The 20,110-nt window shown below is 49.1% G+C and overlaps 1 protein-coding gene across 11 annotated transcripts in view; it reads right to left on the bottom strand.

Moving 5' to 3' along the window:
- The window catches only part of STIM1 (stromal interaction molecule 1), a 101,831-nt gene that overhangs the window by 4,249 nt on the left and 77,472 nt on the right, over nucleotides 1–20,110 (bottom strand). For 3 of the 11 annotated variants that reach the window (XM_075050341.1, XM_075050342.1, XM_075050344.1), the window contains 6 exons: nucleotides 19,845–20,022; nucleotides 15,605–15,772; nucleotides 14,364–14,464; nucleotides 13,674–13,909; nucleotides 11,575–11,655; nucleotides 8,096–8,495 (listed from right to left, as the gene is read on the bottom strand). In XM_075050341.1, the coding sequence (XP_074906442.1) occupies nucleotides 8,096–8,495; nucleotides 11,575–11,655; nucleotides 13,674–13,909; nucleotides 14,364–14,464; nucleotides 15,605–15,772; nucleotides 19,845–20,022 (1,164 nt within the window). The other 8 variants (XM_075050347.1, XM_075050348.1, XM_075050349.1 and 5 more) reach the window with 7 other exon arrangements.

Genomic DNA, 20,110 nt, shown 5'->3' with positions numbered 1-20,110 from the left:
AGTGGCATTAGAGCGTTGCTGCGCCAGCCCGAGGAGCTCCCAGATCCTTTCTGAAGCGGAGAGTGGGAGGTAGGAGGAGGGGAGAAATGGAAAATCACAGCTTATGACTTCCAGCCGGGATCACCCAGGTGGGTGCAACGCTGCTGTACCCGACATCCCCACGGTCCCTGCCGAAACCTGCTCGCGTGCCCGTGCAGACGGACAAAGAGCTACACTGCTCTTGCTACCACCTACTTTAACGCTGGCCTCAAGACTCGGACGCTGCACGGCCATCCTTCCTGCCTGGGAGGGCAGGCACAGTCAGGGAGGGATGGGGGCTGCGAGGGGGGTTCATGCACGGTCTGCACCAGCTGGAGGCAAGTAGTACAGGATGGGAAAGGTGAATGGAGAGAAAAGGAGCAAAGAGGAGGAGAAGCGAAAGGGTGTGAGAAGAGACAGGAGGTGCTCAACAGTTCCTCGGCCCCTGCCACCCCCATGCTCTCCGCTCCCAGCGCAGACCCCCCTCACGCAGCTGAGCCCCAGGACGTGGGTCACTGTGCCCTGCTGAGCCCTGCCACGCTCAGCACCAAACCTGCCCGGCACAGCGTGTGAAGAGCGCCTAGTTCCTCTTTTACGATACCAGCGTAAGTAACATCGGAGTTTGGAGGCAGCAAGAGAGAGGCAAGACGAGAGAAGATACCCTCACTACTGAGCTGGTATATAAGGAGACTTCCAGACGGTGTTGGGTGGATGCTCAGGAAAAGTGGATGCAGCAACAGAGCACAAAGTCACCCAGTACAACGGCACTAGCACAAGGTGCTTCTAAAAGGCAGGAAAGATTCTCCTCAGATCACTGCCCTTCATAATGGTAACAAGGGTATTTTTTAAACAAAACCCACTGAATAAACTTGGGCCCTCGTTTAACAGCTCCATAGGAATATATGGAGGAAAAGGGTATTTAAAAACCTTGTGGATGGTTAGGATACAGCCCAAGATCCACTGTGAGAGCCCAGCTGCGGAGACTGTCTCATCTCTTATTTTAACAAGAAGAAAATAGCCCCAGGCATTGCTGGAATAGTCCTTGCCTTTCACACACACACAACTGAGCCCATCTGACATCTGAGCGATGGAGAGCTGCATCCTCAAGGTTAGCAGCAGGCAGGGGAGAACAGGAACTGAACAATTTGGATGGTGTGAAATCCCCAGCTATTCTGAGTGAGCATCTTGGAGGCCATCCAAGGAAGACAACTGCGATGAAACACACCGTATGGAGCCACGGGAGCTCCCAATTCCCCAACACCACCAGCAGATACTGTGGCTCTGCAGAAGGTCACCGTCACAGCTCATGACCCACAGCTTTCACTGGGATAACTGGGGCAGTCAGCTTCGGGAACAGCAGCATCAATAAAAAAACTTGATGGGGCTGAACATGAGAGTATTTCAGAGCCATCTTCTGAAAGGTGGACACCGATGGCACCCACACAACCTGGGGGGCTCGAGACCTCAGGCTGCTGCTAGTAAATGAAGAAGAAAGATGTAACTGTAATCACAACTCAACTCCTTTCCTTTAAGAAAGTTAGGAGTCTCAGGCTCTTCCTGCACATTTCTCGTGCACGTCGGTGCTTAACACACCTGCAAAGGGGGAATTTCTGCTGGGGAATTTCTGCCAGGCCACTCGTTGTGTCGCCTCTCTCAAGAAAGGGTGGCAGAAGCCATTACATGCAGGTGCTGAGCTGCTGTCAAGAGAGATGCTGCAAGGGTGAGCCAGTGCTGAACACATGCTTTCAGAGGTTTATTTCCTCCACGAATACCTGGAAAGTGTCCCCTTTCCATGAAAACAAAGCAGACTTTGGCCACCTGGTTTGGCACCAGCCCTGCAGACCGATGCCGAGCAAGGGAAGGCAGCAGCCGGTGCGTCCTCCCAGCCGGTGCTCGGTCCCAGCACACCGAGGAGAGGGAGCGATGCTACTGCAGAAGCTGCATCTTCCGAGCTGCCCGTGGGCTGCCCGTCCTGCTGCCCACGCACCTGCTGCTCACTGCTCACTGCAGAGTTCAGTTCAGGGGAAAAGGCTCCATCCAGTCTCCCTGCTCAGCCACTGCCATACGGGTACACGGGTGAGGCAGCACGGGAAGGCAGCCGGGCAATACCTTGGCCTGGAAACGATGCTGACCTGAGGCAGGACTACGGGTAGGCAGGACCACCTCCAGGTAGCGCAGGCAGGTCCGCAGCACCCACTCCAGACTCATTCTGGCTGATCCCGTCAGGCTGGTGTGCTGCTATGGCAGGGTTGGACCACCGCTTACCTAAGGACTGCCTCCCTAAGGAATACTGTGCAAGAGCTGAGCACCTGCTGCTTGAGTTCACCCGACGAAGTGGCTGAGCATCGTGCAGATGCAGCGCGCCCTGGCCAGTGAAGGCAGGTTTAGACAGTAACGCCTGCTTGCTTGAAATTCAACGTTGTAGCTCCACCGAGGAATATTCTTTTCTGGTAAAAATCACCCCAACCCTTCTACTGGCTGCCATAATCACAAAGGTATCTGAGTGGGGGTCAGTGAAAAGAAATCCTTTAAAAAAAAAAACACCCTGAGGCAATACCAAATACAGCAAAAAAATATTTTTTTTAACTGAGGTGACTTAAAAAGCAACTTATTTGTGAAGAAGGTGAGTTTTCTCCCTGCTGAGATCTGCAAATGCCTGGTAGCTTAGAGGCCATCCAGTACACCTCACCCCCTCTGTCACAGGGTCCCGCAGAGTTTTAAATCCAGAGGAGACAAAAGCAATCCTGTGGCTACGGCAGCGTGTGGAGAAAATGACGACAGCAGATGGAGAAACATCCTCCGGTCCAGGAGGATTTTCTTCCCCCAAGCGCAGACGCTGGGAACCTGATCCTCGGACAGCTGGTCCTGCGCCCTGGGGAGATGGAGGTGAAACGCTGCCTCTGGCTGATGCGGGTGTGCAGCATGGCTGCCACAGCTCCTCCTCGGACCACTCTCACTGCAGCTGAGGGTCCCTGGGCATCAAGGGGTTGGTGGTCAGTTTGCGGGGGTCCACCTCCCATTGCAGGCATGGCTGTCGCCACCGTTCCCTGGGGATGCTCTGCCCTGGCACAGATGGCTGGCACCACCCTGGGTGCTACCTTGGTCCAACGTTGTTGGACCACCGTTTTTTCTCCCTGGGCTCGCCGGCTTGCTGTCCAGAGGGGGACTGAAGGAGCTGATAGGGGGAAACAGCCTATGAGCACACACTTTTCACATATCCCAATGGTGCTGAGCTAACCCATTTTATTCATAATCTATCCAGCTGTAACTCAGGAATATATTCCCAAAGGGTAGAGGCACGACACTGTGACTGCTGACACCAGCACACCAAGTGGCACATCAGCGGTGGGCAGCAGAGAAGAGCCCCAGCAGCAGCAGCCTCCACGCTGCTCTGCGAAGCTGCAGTTCAGCCCACGGCAGCCGAGACGCGGGCACGATGTGCCAGCACACAGCAGAGCACTCACCACGCCAGGGATGACCCAAGGGGCCAGCTGGGCCATTAACTCCCCCGACAGCCTTTGCACCAGGACATTCGGGCACATGCCGAGACAGACCTCCTGCATCCCCACAGGCACGGACTGATTTTTAGAGCTAAACAACAGCAGCTGGAAAGTTTTGCTGGGACTTTCTACAGCCCCAAACGATCCTTTCTGGCAGTTCCCACAAGTAAGTGTGTGACAGGGGAGGTATGTGTCCATGGGGACATGACTCCCTGGCATGCACGCCGGCTTCGCCAGAGAAACCAAGGAGGAGGGGATGCTCCTGAGCCCAGTGTCAGGATAAGAGAGGAGGAAAGACCATTGCCAGAATATTGCCGGTCATCTCGGGCAAGGCTCAGCCAAGAAGGGCTGGCCTATATCCTGTTAATTTTCATGAGGCTTATGCTCCTGAATTGATATGGCACATTTTCAAGAGGAAACGCTGGCCCAGGACACAGCCAGCCTTGATGGAAGCAGGGGAAGGTGCCTTCAGAGAAAGCGCTTCTGCGATGCAGCAGGAAATACTGAACGCTCATCCCTCCTGAAAACCTCAGACCACCAAGTGAACATGAAAATACCTGGGAGCCTCATTTAAGACAGCATGTTCCTCAATCCCAGCCACACTGCCGCGGCGTTCACTTCTTTCTTTTCACTGTAGCTGGGCACACTTGCAATCTATGAAGACCGAAGCCAATGGCATTCACCTATGCAAAGGCAGGATGTGCGCACTGCTGCTGTTTTATCTGCTTTCACCTGCACTTCCTACCGTGCCACTCCCAAGAATCTACAACGACCGCCACGAACGAGAGAGGATGAGCAAATGGGAATGGACTGACTTTGCAAACAAAAGAAGCAGAGCGCAAAGCATGGAGTAAAGAAAGACTGGTAGTGGTGGAGAAAGAGGGGAGAGGGCAGGAGGATGATACAAAAGAAATATTTATTTTTCCTCAACTTTGCAGCCCATTGAATGATTTCTCCTGGTGGGCTCCTGCTGTCTGCACAATCCAGGACATGGGCTGTAGGAAAGCTTAGGAGTGGCTCAAGGGCATCTGACACTAAAGCAGGGCTTGGTCTACCAGCCTCATACAGACCTTGCTACCTCTACCACTCCCTGCCCTTTACTGAGAGCACCCATAACTGCAAGGCTATACGTTATATACCTAGCTAGCATGTGGCACCAGGGCAGCAAAGGCTTCCCCTAAGGCAAAATGAAATTTTCTGTACAGCTTAGTTATTCTGCTGTGCTCCGTGTGGCACAGTCAGAGGCTTAGTAACAGCCTCTACAATGCAAATCCAACAGTCATTTCTTCCCTTCCATTCTGTAAGAGCTGTGAATTACTCTTTTCACTGGATTACTGACACTCTCCTTTTGCTTTGGCTGCCACCTCCCTTCCCCATTGGAAAAGGGCCACCAGCATGGGGATTTGGTCCTAGACTCCCATCTCCACCAGGGTTATCCATGGGTACCACTTGAAGCAGGCACTGGCAGCAGCAACCTCTGTGCACACAGCACCCTCCAACCCCTCTCCCCCCAAGGGACACCCAGTCCACTTCATTAACATTAAAAAACACACATCAGCCTTCAAAATCAGAACAGCTCTGACCTTATTTGCACCGGATCCTCTGAAGCCAATTGCAAAAGAGAAGCAAACAGTGAGGAGTTCATGAAAGCAATTCACCGGCCACGCGCTGGCCTTGCCTGGAGAGAAGGTCCCTACCAGGTTAACCCCCAGCAGACTTTAGCACCGTATACAGCTTGCAGGGAGAGAAGAGATCCCCGAGCCTTTCTCTGGGGGAATGGCTCGTTTGAGACGATTTCTCTTGCGAGGTCTCGCCAACATTGGCATCTGCTGGATATGAGAGGCTAAAGCGATCCAGCAGCCCAAAGTACTCAAGGTAGCACTCTCCTCCTACCAAGGGAGCCAGAAGCCAGGAATTTTTTGGGTTCCGTTTTCGTCCTTGGCAATGACTCCCTGGAAGGCCTTTCTCAGCCTCAGCTTCCCCATCTGTTCTGCTTGCCTCTTTGGGAGGCTGTGGAGCTCGAGGGATGTAAGTAAAGGCCTCCAAGACTGGTTATATAAAAGAGAAAGAGCAATACATTGGCTTGTGCTGTGGCATGCCCTTGTGGCAACATTTTTAAAGAGATGCATCTAAGCAGCATCTGCTAACGATGCAGTTTGACAAAAAATTAAAAGCAACAAAGCAAGAACACATTTGGACACCCAATTCTTCATTTCTGTTTTCTGCAATGAACAGAAAATGAATGAGCATGGATTTTGGAGTCATCTGCTATTGTGTAGCTGAAGCAAATCTTATGTGAGAAGTTCTTACTCTGCAAAACTCCATTGCTAATCAATTATCCTGCATCAACAGGTGGTTTTCACTGTGGGAACAGGGAGAAAACAGTCCTATCTTCCACTGAACGGTGGCCAATTACTTTCTGACAAACTACTAAGTGCCCATGGGGAATAAGGAGAAGACCCCAGTTATTCTTTCCTAATGACCTCTCAGCATCATTGTCTTTTCTAATGGGGATCCCAAAGTCACACTACATTTCCCTCTGCCACTCTCAGGGGAGTCTACAGGTTTGAGACTTCAACCTGGTCAGCAATTAAGTGTATCACAGGCCTCAGCTGAAAAAAAAAAAAAAATCATGTTTATACAGCTATTTTTGAAACAGTACATCAGCCTTCGAGCTCCCAGGACAAGCCCTCCTTTCTACAGAGACAAGAAGGTCGATGGTAAACAGGGACTGTGCAATGTTACCAGAAGCATTCCCAGCTTTTTATCAGTCCAACTGGGACAGCTGCAACTGAACTCAAATTGGCAGTAATTAATCTAAATTTTAATCATGCTGCTTCTCATAATCCCCAAACAAACATTACTAAATTAACCAAGACGTTGCTCTTTAATTGTCCATTGTGGAGCAGGTGCAGTAATTTCCCCCCGCCCCAATACTCCAGAATCCATAATCTGCCTGGGGCTGCTCGGGGCTTTACATGTGCTGCTTCTTGCAGCCTGGGCTCAGGGATGCTCTGGTCCAGCGGGCAGCCCGCAGGCAGCCTGGCTTTGAGACACACAAGTTAGCAAGGGGGTGAGACATCCAAAACAGAGACTGTGTAAATGATGTCAGGAGAGAACCTACGGCTAAGGGCAAAGGTACCTACAGATAAAGGAATAATGGTACAACGTGCTGGGACAAATGAAGATGTGGTGACTTGGAATGTTGTCCTGCCTAGATAAATAAACATGAAAGGACATCGTCCCCATCGACTTCCTCACTGAGAGACTTCCAGCCTTTTCCCTAATGCTGTGGATAAGGAGACTATTTTTAATTTTACCAAGGAGAAAACGCAGAACAGAGAGATGAAATGACTTGGCCACAGTCAGAGGCAGCTCCCCGGCAGGGCAGGAGGACAGGACTCCCCTGACGGCCCATCACAGCCCTTCCACCATCTGCTTCAGCGCCGACACCTCCACACCAAGTGCCTGCGATGCCCCTGAACCAGAGACCACGCAAACCAGACTCGCCACTCACCCCTTAGCCGAGGGTTTAAATCAAGCATCTGAATGGACGCCGTCTCAAACCGCACTCTGGAGCTGGGTCCATCCATGACCCACGTGGGGCGAGGACCTCCAATGACTGCTGCCTGTGGACCTTGTTTGGAAGAAAGCCACCCCAGGCCGCCCAAGCAACATGATCCTCTGCTTGGGCTACAGAACATTTCTGAAATCGGGACGGTTGCCGGAGGCCCCCTCGCAGCACCCCAGTTAGAGCAGACAGGATTCCCACATCTACGGCCCACCCAGTCCTTTGCCTTTCTAACGCCAGCAGGGTGAATCAGCAGAGGTCAGGGATTTAGGGATGTGGATGACAACTAGCCCCTTGGATCCTATCATACATAGGTCTCCAAAGAACTGTTGCTCGCCAGCTGTTACTACTGAAAGTGACCAAGTTAAAGCCAGTGATCCAGTATAAGAAGCACCAACTCCCTCCTCATTATTCAGACATTCCTTAGCCAAAACACACTCATGCTTCATACCCTACCAAAACAGAGGTCAAGAGACACTCTGAAACATGGAATTCCTAAATCCTGCTTTTTGCCATCTCTTAAAAACAGCACGAATTTCAAACCCTTCAGCAGCACCAACTACTATCTCACAGTATCTACCCATCGTGTTTCCTTTGCAATTCGCTTGTGAAGACCCCAAATAAGTCAAGGCTTCAAATAAGGTCAGTGTTTGTTTGATTAGTTGTGTTACCTTTGTTCTCACAGGTGCATTACCCAAGTGAAAGACTGACTTATTTAGCGATAACCGATTGCCCAGGAATTCTCATTTGCTTAGCTACAGTTAAACAACAGCACCTCCATGGTTTATGCACCTGCTGAGTTCGCAGATATGGGAATGGACCATGGAGCACTCCTTAGAGGGTCCACTGGCATGGGAGAGCGGTTGAAGAAACAAACGTGGATAAATCATGAAATAAAGGCCCAAAAGGAAAGGGCACAAGGAATCTAGGAGAAAGAGCACCCAAGCAAGCATCAGCTCTGAGACACAGCAGGCAAGAGGGAGCTAGAAAAGAAACAGCAATATACCCAAAGCTTTCAGTGCGACAGCGAACTCCAGAGGTGACATCAGGAGGGGGTAGATCAGGGATGGAGTCCATCTGAAGGAAATAAGAGGAGGTGGTGTGATGGTAATAGATAGGGTGGACATGGCAAGCAGGAGCAGATGCAGTGGTGGTGGATGAGGAGCAAGAGGTGGAAGAGGTGGTGGTGGCAGCAGATGGTGGGCTGGTGCCGGGAAGGTCGGAACTGAAAGACTGTCCAGAGGAGAGGCTGTGCATTCGACGGAGAGAGACTCTGCCTGCCCAGTAATGGGCAGGTTGGCCCGACTCATTCTGGCCTTGCACATAACTCTCTACCAACCTCTGAGATCCGTGGGCGTGCTGTGGGTCCACCAGGCGCTGGCGAACTGTGCTGGGCAAGGCAGGAGCTGTAATGAGAGAAAGGGGAGAATGCTGAAGGCAGCACATCAAATCAGCGAGGAGGCAACGCAATAAAACTGCCACCCACAGCCAGGGCTACGCACCGCAGCACCATGCTTTCTGTCACCGGGACACTTGCTCAGACCACTGCAGCCATCCCACCTTGTGCTATAAGTTACCCTGGTTTAATGCAGAGGAGCATTAAGCTGGTGCTACTGCTTAACATGCTAGATTAATGCCCAGCCCATGAAAAACTCTGTTTGCCATTCCTGATATAGGTGCTTTCTGAACACCTTATCTGATCATCTTGCTTGAAGCAGAAACTGGCTGCATGATTCATCCTACCCAACTTTACATCAGAGCTACCACCCAGGCTCCCTTTATAGTAAACGTGAACAAGTCAGTACTTTCAGGGCATGATTCATTTCATCCTAACGCAGACATCCAAATCGCTCAGATGCTTCATGCCCTGGTACTTCTATTTCCCTACACAGCCTAAAAAAAGGAGCCTCCGGTGATCAGTTCAAATGTAGGCACCTAAAGCCAGCGAGGTGAGCTCCATTCCTGGAGCTCGGCTCTGCTCCTGCTTCCAGCATCATTGTGCCGGTGCAACTCCTGGAGCAAGGCACAGGAATGCAGGACAGAAAGCAGGGTTGCGAAGTACAGCTGCACTTTGTGTTCAGGCACAGGAAGGCTTCTATGAAGATGCAGAAACCTCCCAGCTGTGTACCCTTCTGCAGGGCAGAACAGCCAGGACACGTGACAGGTGTGTAATAACTATGATATTAATTGGGTAGGCACAGGCTTTCGTCATCAGTCCATGCCTGAAATTATAGCTCTGGTCCAAAAGTGGTATCATCTGTTTCCAGTCTGTTTGATAATTAGCTCACTGATCGAAGAGACACTCGATTTGAAAAATATTTTTCTGTAATTGCAAATTCATCTTGGTTTAGAGAAACAAATTGGACTGCCTCCTTCAGTGCACCGTCACCAGCTAATTAACAGCTTTTAAAGATCAGAGTGATCTTTCTGGCCACATAGGCTTTCCTGTCAGGTAACAGAGGCCAGAGAGGTCGGCCAGTTCTCTCTGCACCAAGCCTATGCTACCTCTGTACCACACCTACACGCTGAGCCGGAGCCAGGGAGTCACCGTTAGAAAGGCAGAGGGAGGCACCTTCATCTACATGGAGATTTCTGCACGCTCATCTCCATCAGGCAGAGCATTACACATGGAAAACTAAGGATCCACTCGGCTGTATCGCCATCCTGCAGACAACCAGACTGGTTGTATTTAACCCACTAGCAGTAATTTCCATACAAGATGTTCCTTCTTTTGCAGGAGATAAGGTGTTCAGGATTGTTCAGGATTTCTTATATACATAAGAAATAAATGTAAAAATGGGTTAAAAAGGTGAACAGACAGGAAAGCTAAGAAATGGAGTAGAAGGAGAGCTCCTTCGGGAATCGAAGAACCAGCAAATCACTGCTATAAAAACATACAGCTAGGAAACACGAGTCTCCTGCAGCTCAACTGACAAGCAACAACTTAGGTACTGAAGCATCACTGCTGGGACGTATTTCAAGTGGAAGAAGGAACAAGCAAGAATAATTCAGTCAACTTTGCTGTTTCCACATCCCCAAGGTTAATCACAGTTTCTCTCACAGGGTCCCACCGCTCAGGTTTGCTACTTCTTGCTTTACTACACTGCCCATCTATGAACCTTTCTTTTGCTGGAGCTCTTTATACGATCCACTTTCTATTTCAAGATATTTTTTTTCCTCTCAAGAGCTCCAGAGCTGAAATTAAGTGAAATCAAGTCACACAGAGTCAAGGTGGAAAAAAACCCCTTGCTCCGGTGGGCACTGCAGAAAAGTGATCAGAGGAGGTGAGGGGGAGAGTGTTAATGGGCAGAACTGGAGGCTGTTCCAGCTCCCCTGCTGTGCCTTTGCAGCAGCAACTGCTGCTAACTAAGGCAGCACAGACAGGAATAGCACAGCTGATCCCTACTTGCCTGCTGCTGGCAGGGATACAGTTTAGGAGTCTCAGTTTGGAGGGCTAACAGGGATCCAAGCTCTACAGAATAATTAATGGGGGGATTATGGGTTTCTGCTACAGATTTCTTTTTCTCTTGGGCCATGCTTTCTTCCCTAAGGGGTTTGTTGGGGTTTTTTTCCTGGCATTCCATTCCTCATTTACCAACTTGACACCTTACCCCTTTGCGTTCTCCTTTTGCACAATTTACCCTGCTATAAGCACCGGACCAAAGGCTGAGACCTCACCTTGCACAGCCACAGCAGCCCCTCGCCTCCCACGAAGACCATCTCACTCCAGACACTGCACATGTTTTATCAACGTTAGCCAAATAACTTGCTCATCGTCCTAAGGAAGACCACCACCACGCAAGCCCTAACCAACACCAGTGTACAGCCTGGCCTGCTGCTGCACGCGCTTGTGCTCCTCCATCCCACAACAGCCAGCGTTCAGCAGCGCTCCGTGAAGGGAACGCTTCCAGCCAAAAACAGGAGGCTCGGCGTCTCTGGGGCTGAGCATGCCGTCCCCACAGCCCCAGCATCAGGGCACCAGGGGACAGATTAGCATAATAAGTGGCATTGCTCAATTTATTTAAGGATACTGAGGGAAGAAAGGCATGGCAGTCAGCAGCAGCCCCCACGGGGAAGGATTGGGGTCAGCCTCAGCTGGCAGCAGAGGGGCTGCAAGCAAAGCCTGTGCAAAGAAAGAGGTGGGATGGGAAAGGGAACGTTATCACCTCCTCCTGGCCTAGCCTGAATCCTTAATCTCCACCTCAGGGGTAAAAACAAGTAAAATCAACCCTCCAGATTTCATAACTGGATTTTTTTAAAAAAAGCAAAACCCAAGAGCACATGGGAACTACAGCGAACTGTGATTCTTCTTCATCCCACCAGACTCTTCCCCGGGGTTAGTAAAGATGCTGATGACTCAGTGAAGAGAGGTAGATTCATTAGTTTTCTGTGCCAGAAAGTGGGAAAATTTGTGTATGTATTTTAGTCCAGAAAAAGGGCAGAGGGTAGAACAAAAAATTAAAATATAATTGAAGAGAACCAAACCAGGGTATTTCCAGAGGGACTGATCCTCCGAGGACAGAGACGAGCGGTCACTGAACCTGCGCCCGAAAAGCCAGGCTGCATCTGGGATGGGCCAACCAGGTGTGAACGGGAGAGAGAAAAATGTGATTTACCATGAGAATCATCATGGGCAGTCAGCAACAACCCCAACACGTCTGGGGAGGAAAATCTCTGCACTTCTCTCCTGAAGCAGTTTTTGTACACAGAGAAAGAAAAATCCTCTAGGGAAAGCCAAACGCTCCCTTGCTTTGGGAACTTGGATGCCCAGTGCTTGCTACGAGGAGTTATCACCTGCAGGGATGCAGATCAGTGCTGTGGCACGCAGGCAGGCAGGCATGCTCACCGCTGATCACTGGACTGACGGGAACTGCAAGTGCGCACTGCAAGAATCTCACTCGAGGTGTCCCAAGCAAGGCACAAAGAAGCTGAGGCTTAAAATCTCAGATAAAGGCTCATGCCTCATACAGCTCACATCCTCCAGAGACTGTGCTTCAGGTGTTACTTAGGGCTTTTCTTCAGACATCCCTCTCTCATTAATACCTCACTTGCGTCTTTGCAACTGTTTTATCAGAGCTGTCTAGCTTGGTTTCTAATGGTAACTGATAATCACAAAGACTAGTAGGACACCATTATCTGTTTGAGGCTTTAAACCTTCCCTATGCACACCCAATTCCATAAACTGTCAGCTCCAACCCTCGTGTTTGCTGAGGCCTGGAAACATGCAAATACCCAGTTCCTCCTGCCTTACCATCCTGCAAGCTACCCAAATCCTCAGTGCTCTGCCTTCATCGTCCTGAGCCTGACCTCAGCACTCACCTCCAGACCGTCACAACATCTAACCAGAGCCCAAAACCACGAGGCAAGGATGGCAATGGCACAAATGGGCATCTCCTGCAGCGCACGCTGCCAACCCCAACACTCTTCTGTTCCTCTTCCCCACCTTCTACCCGGTTAAATACTTTTGATGAATTCTTCACTAGAAAGTGACCCAAATCAGACATAACTAAAAAGACTGCTGCAGCTAACGCTGTCGGCATGCGCTCCCCTCTCCCAGATGGAGCTCAGAAAGCTGTGCTCCAGCCATGTGCTGCTCCCTGTGCCACTCAGACCACTGTGGTGGAGTGTCTGGAACTGCTCCTCAGTTCTCCCATTCTCTTGTGCAATAGCTAGAGATAGGAAACTGTATTTGGAAAGTGCATTTTTGAGAGAAGCAAGACCGAATCTGGGTCAGTTTAACATGGGAACAGTAGCCAGGACTGATTCACAAACCTTTCATGGAGAAGGAGACAACCTTCACTTAATCCAAGAGCTCAGCAATTGAGAGAGTAACAGGCACAGGGTGACTCAAGTTCAGTCCCTTCCTCCGAGAGATCTGGGCTCATGAGAGCAGAATCGTCCACCCTCCCTTTCCAGCAGCCCCATTCCTCCCTACAGGAGTCGATGCACTTTGTATACTAACAGTCACCGCTAAAGAGGGAGCGAACACCCACCTTGGTGACTACAAGACATGCACAGGAGATGGGGCATTGAGGTTTCACTCTTTGCTCCAGGAAATGTTGAACAGGTCGTTACAGGTAGGCAGCATCACCACAGCAGACTGCTCCTCCCCATACAGAATGGCAGGAGGTGCAAGTCCAAAGCCGTGCATGAGGAGGGGGTGTCTTCAGGTCCTTTTATATCCTGAACAAGTGTTCTAGTTACGGGGACATCAGGAAAATGTACTTTGTTTTCCTCTCTCACTTCTGTGTGTCTAGCCCATGCCTTTGGGTTTTTTTTGTAAATGCTTAAATTCAGGGAGTTGAACACAACAGCATACATATGATTAAATGATGACTAATAACATCTACAAATTACTAGTTCTGCTGGAATTAACAGGCTCCAAGCAACCCCAGCAGTGGTGGTCTAGCACTTATGGACATTCCTGACCCTTAACAACTAACAATTTGTCTTTGGTCATTTAAACTTTAACTTAGATACCTTAATTCCTCCTAACATATTTGAACTACTGTTCCAGGTCTGCCCTATGTTGCGGCACCCAGCAGATGCAGACTCACCACACGCAGCTAACACAGACTACGTACATTGTATGGACATGGGAGACACGATCTCTTCGTCCAAATCGTCCACATCATCAGTCATGATGAAGTGTGAGGGGTTAGGCCGCGGAGTGCCCATCCAGCTGGGGTCAATGTTAAGGGCTGATGCCAGGGTGTGGATGCCCGGGTTGTTGACGATCTGGAAGCCGCAGAGCAGCTCTATCTGCTGCCAGCGATGCAGGCGCTCCCGCAGTGCAGCCGTCACTTCGCTCAGCGCTTGCCTGGAAGCAAGGTTCAAGCAAGGAAAAATATGGGGAGTGAAGGAAAAAGACACCATAAATTGTCTGAAACAGGGAGTCTAGTGGTTCAGCTTTGTATCCTCGAGACCTGAGACATCTTTCATTCCACTTTCAGGAGTACAGGAATTAAAAAAAACCAGCAACAACTGAAATATCCAGGGATAATCGCTTAAGAATACTGCGATCCCCCAATTGCTCATTTTGACAGGACTTTTAATTGCTCTGGATAACTGCGATTTCTTGTTTCACAGAGATAAAATTAAAAGGTTACTGACTAAAAGAAGCAAGTCCAATCCCAGCTAACTAAAGTAAACAGAACAAAAGTTCAGCAAAATGAGACCAAGAGCACCTGTACAGGCTACAGTACGCTTGTGCCTGTAATACGAGAGCGGTGAAAAAGGCAGGCAGAAATAAGGGAAGATAAGTAGATACTCACTTTGCAGTTAAGATTTTATGATCAACATCATCTAGAGATGAGCTGTGAGCAACATGAAATGTTCCAAACAGGGTGTTTCGCTTCTTTTTGATTTTTTCAGCCTGGAACATCAACAGAAAAAGGTCACAGGAAGAAGACAACCTTATGTTTCCTCCAGAACAAGAACATCCTGGATGGGCTGAGACAGAAATAGTCCCTGCAGCTGTTTGCACACATGTAAATAGTGTGAATCGGGTTTTTACTGAAGGATGTTATTCTTCCTAGCATGGTGGGTGAGGAATTCGCCAGCAGTGACTAAGAAGGTTGGGGGTTTCATGCTCCTCCTTGGCCCTTCTGATTTCCAAAGAGTCAGAGAACTGAACTAGCTACTTCATACAGCAAATGGCTCTGTCATAAGCCTTGTTTTGTCTTTCCCATGAGTAAACACTGTTAATGCCCTAGGGTTGTTGGTTTGGGGAGGTTTTTTGTTTTGGGGTTTGTTTTTTTTGCCTTCCTGTTGTGGCACAGTGTATACTCAAAATTAAAGTCACCACACACAGCTCTTTGGTTCACAGATCTAGTGGCAGTAACTTGAGACTTACAAAAGACAAACCAAGGATGTAGACACAAGAACTGACACAGCAAAAGGAAAACCATTGAAATGTTAAAATGTTCAGAATAAAAAAATATTAAGGCAGACAAATTTTTCTATGCTGCCAGCTCTGACTGCTGTGTACGTCCAGAGAGACAAATACATGTTTCGACAGCTTCCCTGCAGCTCATCGCTTTTTGGTTGGCACAGAAAATTTGAAACAACTGGGAATACAGAAATGATTCATCACTACAGATTGCACGCATGTTAGAAATTTTGTTGCCTGTGCATGTAAATCACCTAAAGCAGGGATTATACTTAATAGGTACAAAACCTTCTGCTTACTGACTACCCACAGTGCTGTCGCACAGGCAGCAATTCATACTCTGCATCTTCCCAGGGCTCCAACCTACTGAAAACAGGCTAACGCAGCTGACAGGCATGCCCAGGTCAGGGCCTGCCATGCCCTGAGAGGCGATCGCTTATTATCATTTTCAGCCCCTACTTATATCTCTATGAAGGTTTGTGCTGCACTTTAAAAAATGCAAATTTAAGACATTAAAAGGCAAATAAAGGAGGTGCAGAGAAACCAACTCTGCAGGTTTCATTCCCCAAACCTTTTCCCGTGGCTGCGAGGGGAAGACCTGGGACAAGATGCTGAAATTCTCACCCCTTCCTTGGCCACCAGCAGCTGCTTCTCTGCATTCTGTTTCTTGATGTTGTAGTACTGGACCTCCACCTCGTGGGTCAGCTGGAGCCACTTCTGCAGGGCCTCGGGCGCAGCCCAGCTGCAGTGGGACTCCAGCTCCTTCTCAGCGTTCTTGAGTGCCATCCGCACCTGGGGGAGAACCGGCCGGCGCGGCGTTGCAGCAGCGGCAGGGAGAGCCTGCCCTCCCACAAGGTCATCCCAACCGCTGGCCGCCAACCCGGTGCTTTTAAGGTACCAGAAAAAAGGAAGAAAAAAAAAAAAAAAAAAGACTCCACGCAACTTAATCTTATTCATGACAGAAGCAAAAGTCATCAGGAGGAGAGGTGGCATCCTGGTACTGCGGGCAAGTGAGAGAGAGGAGTGCAGCAGGAAAGCCATCCAACAGGGCAAGGCTGCCGCTCGGATGACCAGAACACCCTATGGTGTTTTCCTTTCATCCTAAAGGTGAGCTCCTTCCTCAAAAATTTCCAACCATCGCGATGCTGTCCTGCCTCAGCACCTCAGCTATCAGGGAGGGTAAGTTCATCACTGACCTGGGCTACCCCTTCATGTCAGCTCTTCTGCCTCACAACAGCATAAACTGCAGGTAAACCCTCCAGAGCTGACAGCATGATGGACAAGTTAGTTAAAAGAGAATTAGACTTTAGGTAAGGATATTCAGGGTGCTTATCGTAGCCTCTAGAAATCTCTGCAAAGTTCGCTGCCTGCCTGCAGATCTGTGAAACTCACAGATTATCCTCCTGAGGCAGAATCGCTGACAACGCTGCACAGGCAATCGCTTTTTCTCACTGCAGCTACTGAGCCAAACAGAGGGAGCTTGTCAAGAGACAACTTTCACACTGGAGCAAGATGATAAAAATATTTAGACACAAAACATGTGCTGCTTGGTCAGGAAAAGAAGTAACACGTCTGGAATCAGCAGTTTCTGTAGCTTTCTGGGGGACTCTCCTTCCACCCCAGCTCAGTCTCCTCCACACACCATCGGTCTGGTCTCCTCCACACACTTACTTATCTTGCTGGAGAAGGGAACGATTACAAAATTAGAAGAAAGTGGGTGACAAGCAAGTTGAAGACACCAAAACCTTACATAAAAGTATGTGGTGCGAGAGACCATCAGTAATTAACACTTCTCTTCCATTACACGTGATGTGGAGAGACTTTAATAAACCTGAAGTCTAACACAAGCCCTGCAAGAAGTTAACATGTCCCACACCGGAGAAACCAAAGGATGGCAACTGCAGCTCAGAGCTGCTGCAATCCAGGGACAGCACAACAGTCGTGGACTGGACTACTCTCCAACCACAGCACCTCAAACCTCAGGAGGGGTATACGTGGTTATACACTCTACAACAGACTTCCTTGCTGTTAAAATAAAAGCCAACCCTAAGCACCTTCAAGAGCTTTCACTGCCTCAGAAACCCTGGCCCACCAATGCAGACCTTCTCCCAACAGAGTTGGAGCTGGGAGGAAAGGTCCAGCTACAGCACGGCCAGCTACGCAGTCAGGGCTGCGCACGTGTCACTGGGATGATGCCTAGATGATGTCTGTCCTATTTTCTTTTTCTATTCTTTAGGACTCAGGTCTAAGAAATGCAGAGGCAATGGGAGTATCCAGCGACCTGCTCAGGCTCCGCACCAACGCCCAATGCACGCTTCCCAATGCCCAACACACTCTTCCCACAACTGTGTTTACACCCACCCTTGCCTGGTACCAGTGCCTCTCCGTTTCCCACACAGCACAGCCACAAGCGGACTGAAGATAAGCATTTTTTTAAAAAACTGCTCAAACTTGGATCTTTTCCCTCAACGTGTTATTTAACTCAGTCACGTCTCACCAAGTCTGGCATAGGCGTAATTTCTAGTGAGCCAAAAGCAGCAGGTCACACACAGATACTTTGAAAATCCATATTTTATCCAGGAGGACATTTGCACAGTCCATCTAGAAGTAGCCAGGAGGCACCGTACAGAAGAGGTCAACTACTTATATCACTTATGTGTGATTTAGTCTCGTTGAGCATAACATTGCCTAAATCATTCAAAAAGTTACAAATTCAGAATCGCAGACCCCAGAAAGGCCTATTTTTTCCCCTCTGACACCAGCGGCACTGAGCACTGCTCCCACCCCAGGCAAAACTCTGACCGCGATCTGCAAGCATCTGGGATTTAGGAATACGGGAAATCTGCCACTAGGTATTTGGGGTAGAGGAGTGCTCAAAACATTTACAGGAACAACACTTTTATGGAATGGTGGAAAAGGGAAGCGGTGCAGAACAACAGCCAAGGACCAGTGGTTGAGATGAGCCATCATACAGCAGTGTCCAAAACACAAACCCTCTTGGTTCTGCAGGGGCATCAATATCAATAGGAGTCACTTAGTTAGTCTACATTCTCCTGTCAAGATTTCTAAGACCCCATTTTGACCACAAAGAGCAACAATTTATAAAGCGAGGAATGCCCTCTGGGTCTACAGCCACAGCTGGGTCCACGGTCTGGGGGAAGATGACCTAACGAGGAGAGAGGATCGGTATGAACAACCCAGTATGGGAGAGTCCCATCCTAGAAATACACTGCTTCTCCATCTCATAAGCCTGACTCCAGTAGGAGCTTCCAAACCCTCCAGTATCATTTTAGTGATAAGAATCAACTGGTGCAAAAGGTCTTGTTTTAATATTCCCTGGGACCCCAGAATATCTTAAAATCGAATGAGTTTTACGGTCAGTGGGAGTGACTGGTTAATGTTGTCCGTGGTCTACAGCTCACTGGGACGGTGATCGTGTTATAATCACACAGTGTGGGTCAGGTGGGTAAAACCAATACTCACCCTGTCAATGCATCCCTCCCGAAGGCCTCTAAGAAACAACAGAGCGGTTAAGTCACCTCTGGCTTTCTGGGTTTCTTAACAAATGTAAAGTGGAGAGGGAAGTGGAATGGATGAGACCGTGCCTTCTCCAAAAGCCAGGAGCAGGTCGGGTACAAGGGGTCAGGGTTACAAGAGGAAGGCTACACATCCTTATTTAATGGCCCACAATACAAAATGACCGAATTTCCGTGTGCGTGAGTACGGATGTCCCAATGCGTGTCCTGAAACGGAGCTCAGTAACTTTGTGGAGAGGCTGGATGACAATTTAGGAGGAATGATGCTGGATCACGAGAGCAAAGCTGGTAACAGGTGCCTGCAGATGTCTGGGCAGTAGGTATTCCAAGCAGGAAGGAAATTTGCTGTGTGCTGACTATTTGCATACCTAGACTGCACTGCCTCATAGTTCCCTGGTTACCTGATGGCCCAGGACACTTGCTTCCCCCCTGTCAGTGGAAACCCTAGATTCTTGCCTCATTTTCTTCTGCATCCTCCTTGGTGGCATAAAAGCCTGCACATAGTCAGGTTGGGAGGATATGCTGATCGCCTCATAAAAGCCTACACATAGTCAGGTTGGGAGGATATGCTGATTGCCTCAGAATATCCACGGTACTCGCTTGGCTCATGCAATTCTGGCTCACACAATTTCAGTTTAAATTGGTAATATACCAAACATGTTTCTTTTTTGCCAGCAGCAGCATTATACACAATATTCTTCCCAGGCCTACGTTGCAAGATATAACTTGGGGACATATTTTCCTGCTAGTCTGAATTTAAAACTAATCTTTTTGAGAACTGCATATGAACTCTAACTTTGCTGTACATATTCTAACCTAGTGCTAAATTTCCTTGGAAGGAAATTTCTTTTGTACACCTCTCTCATCCACAAGAAAACATGGTAAGAACAACCAAACTCATTATAAATTCTCCTAAAACCATGAACAGATACAAAAGAAAAAAAGAAAGAGCTTATGGTTTGGAGTGGGAGTTAGAAGTCATCAGAGGGTGCAGCTACAGGTCAAGTTCAATACCTCTCCTTCTGCATGGCAAGCTGGGATGATGTGTGTGGTGGCAGCACATGGCTCTTGAGACAGCACCTGCCCGGTCCCTGCTACCCAACACACAAGCAGCACTGTTATCTGTATGGGGGATGCGTAACGTGGAGTAGCAGAATAAATACTTGGACCTTTTCCTCCACAAAGGGGAGTGGAAAAGCAAAGGTGGAAGAGCATTATAAGCAGAACATCACTGGATTTCTCAGAAGGATGAAGCAGAGTGAGGAACTGCCTACTGTTCTTGCTGGCATGTCTCATACATAAGTGCATCCATCTGGCTGAACCCTTACCTGCTCCAGTTCTTGCTCAGCGTATTTCTGCCTGCTCAGTTCATTCTCTGTGCCCTCCCGCAGTTCTCGGAGCCGATGTGCCTCCTGCTTGGCAATGCTGATCTCATCTTGCAGTTTCTTCTCTAGGTGCACCTTCTCCACCTCCACAGAGCGATGCTCCTCCTGAGCTTTCTGCAGTCTGCAACACACAGAGACCAAGAGCCCAATGCTGTGTGTGTCAGGCTATCTGCACACAGCTGAAGGAGTCCACAATGCAAGGGCTGGCA

This window comes from Buteo buteo, chromosome 18 (assembly GCF_964188355.1).
Source record: "Buteo buteo chromosome 18, bButBut1.hap1.1, whole genome shotgun sequence".
Lineage (NCBI taxonomy): Eukaryota > Metazoa > Chordata > Aves > Accipitriformes > Accipitridae > Buteo > Buteo buteo.
This window is presented reverse-complemented; position numbering and strand designations above follow the sequence as displayed.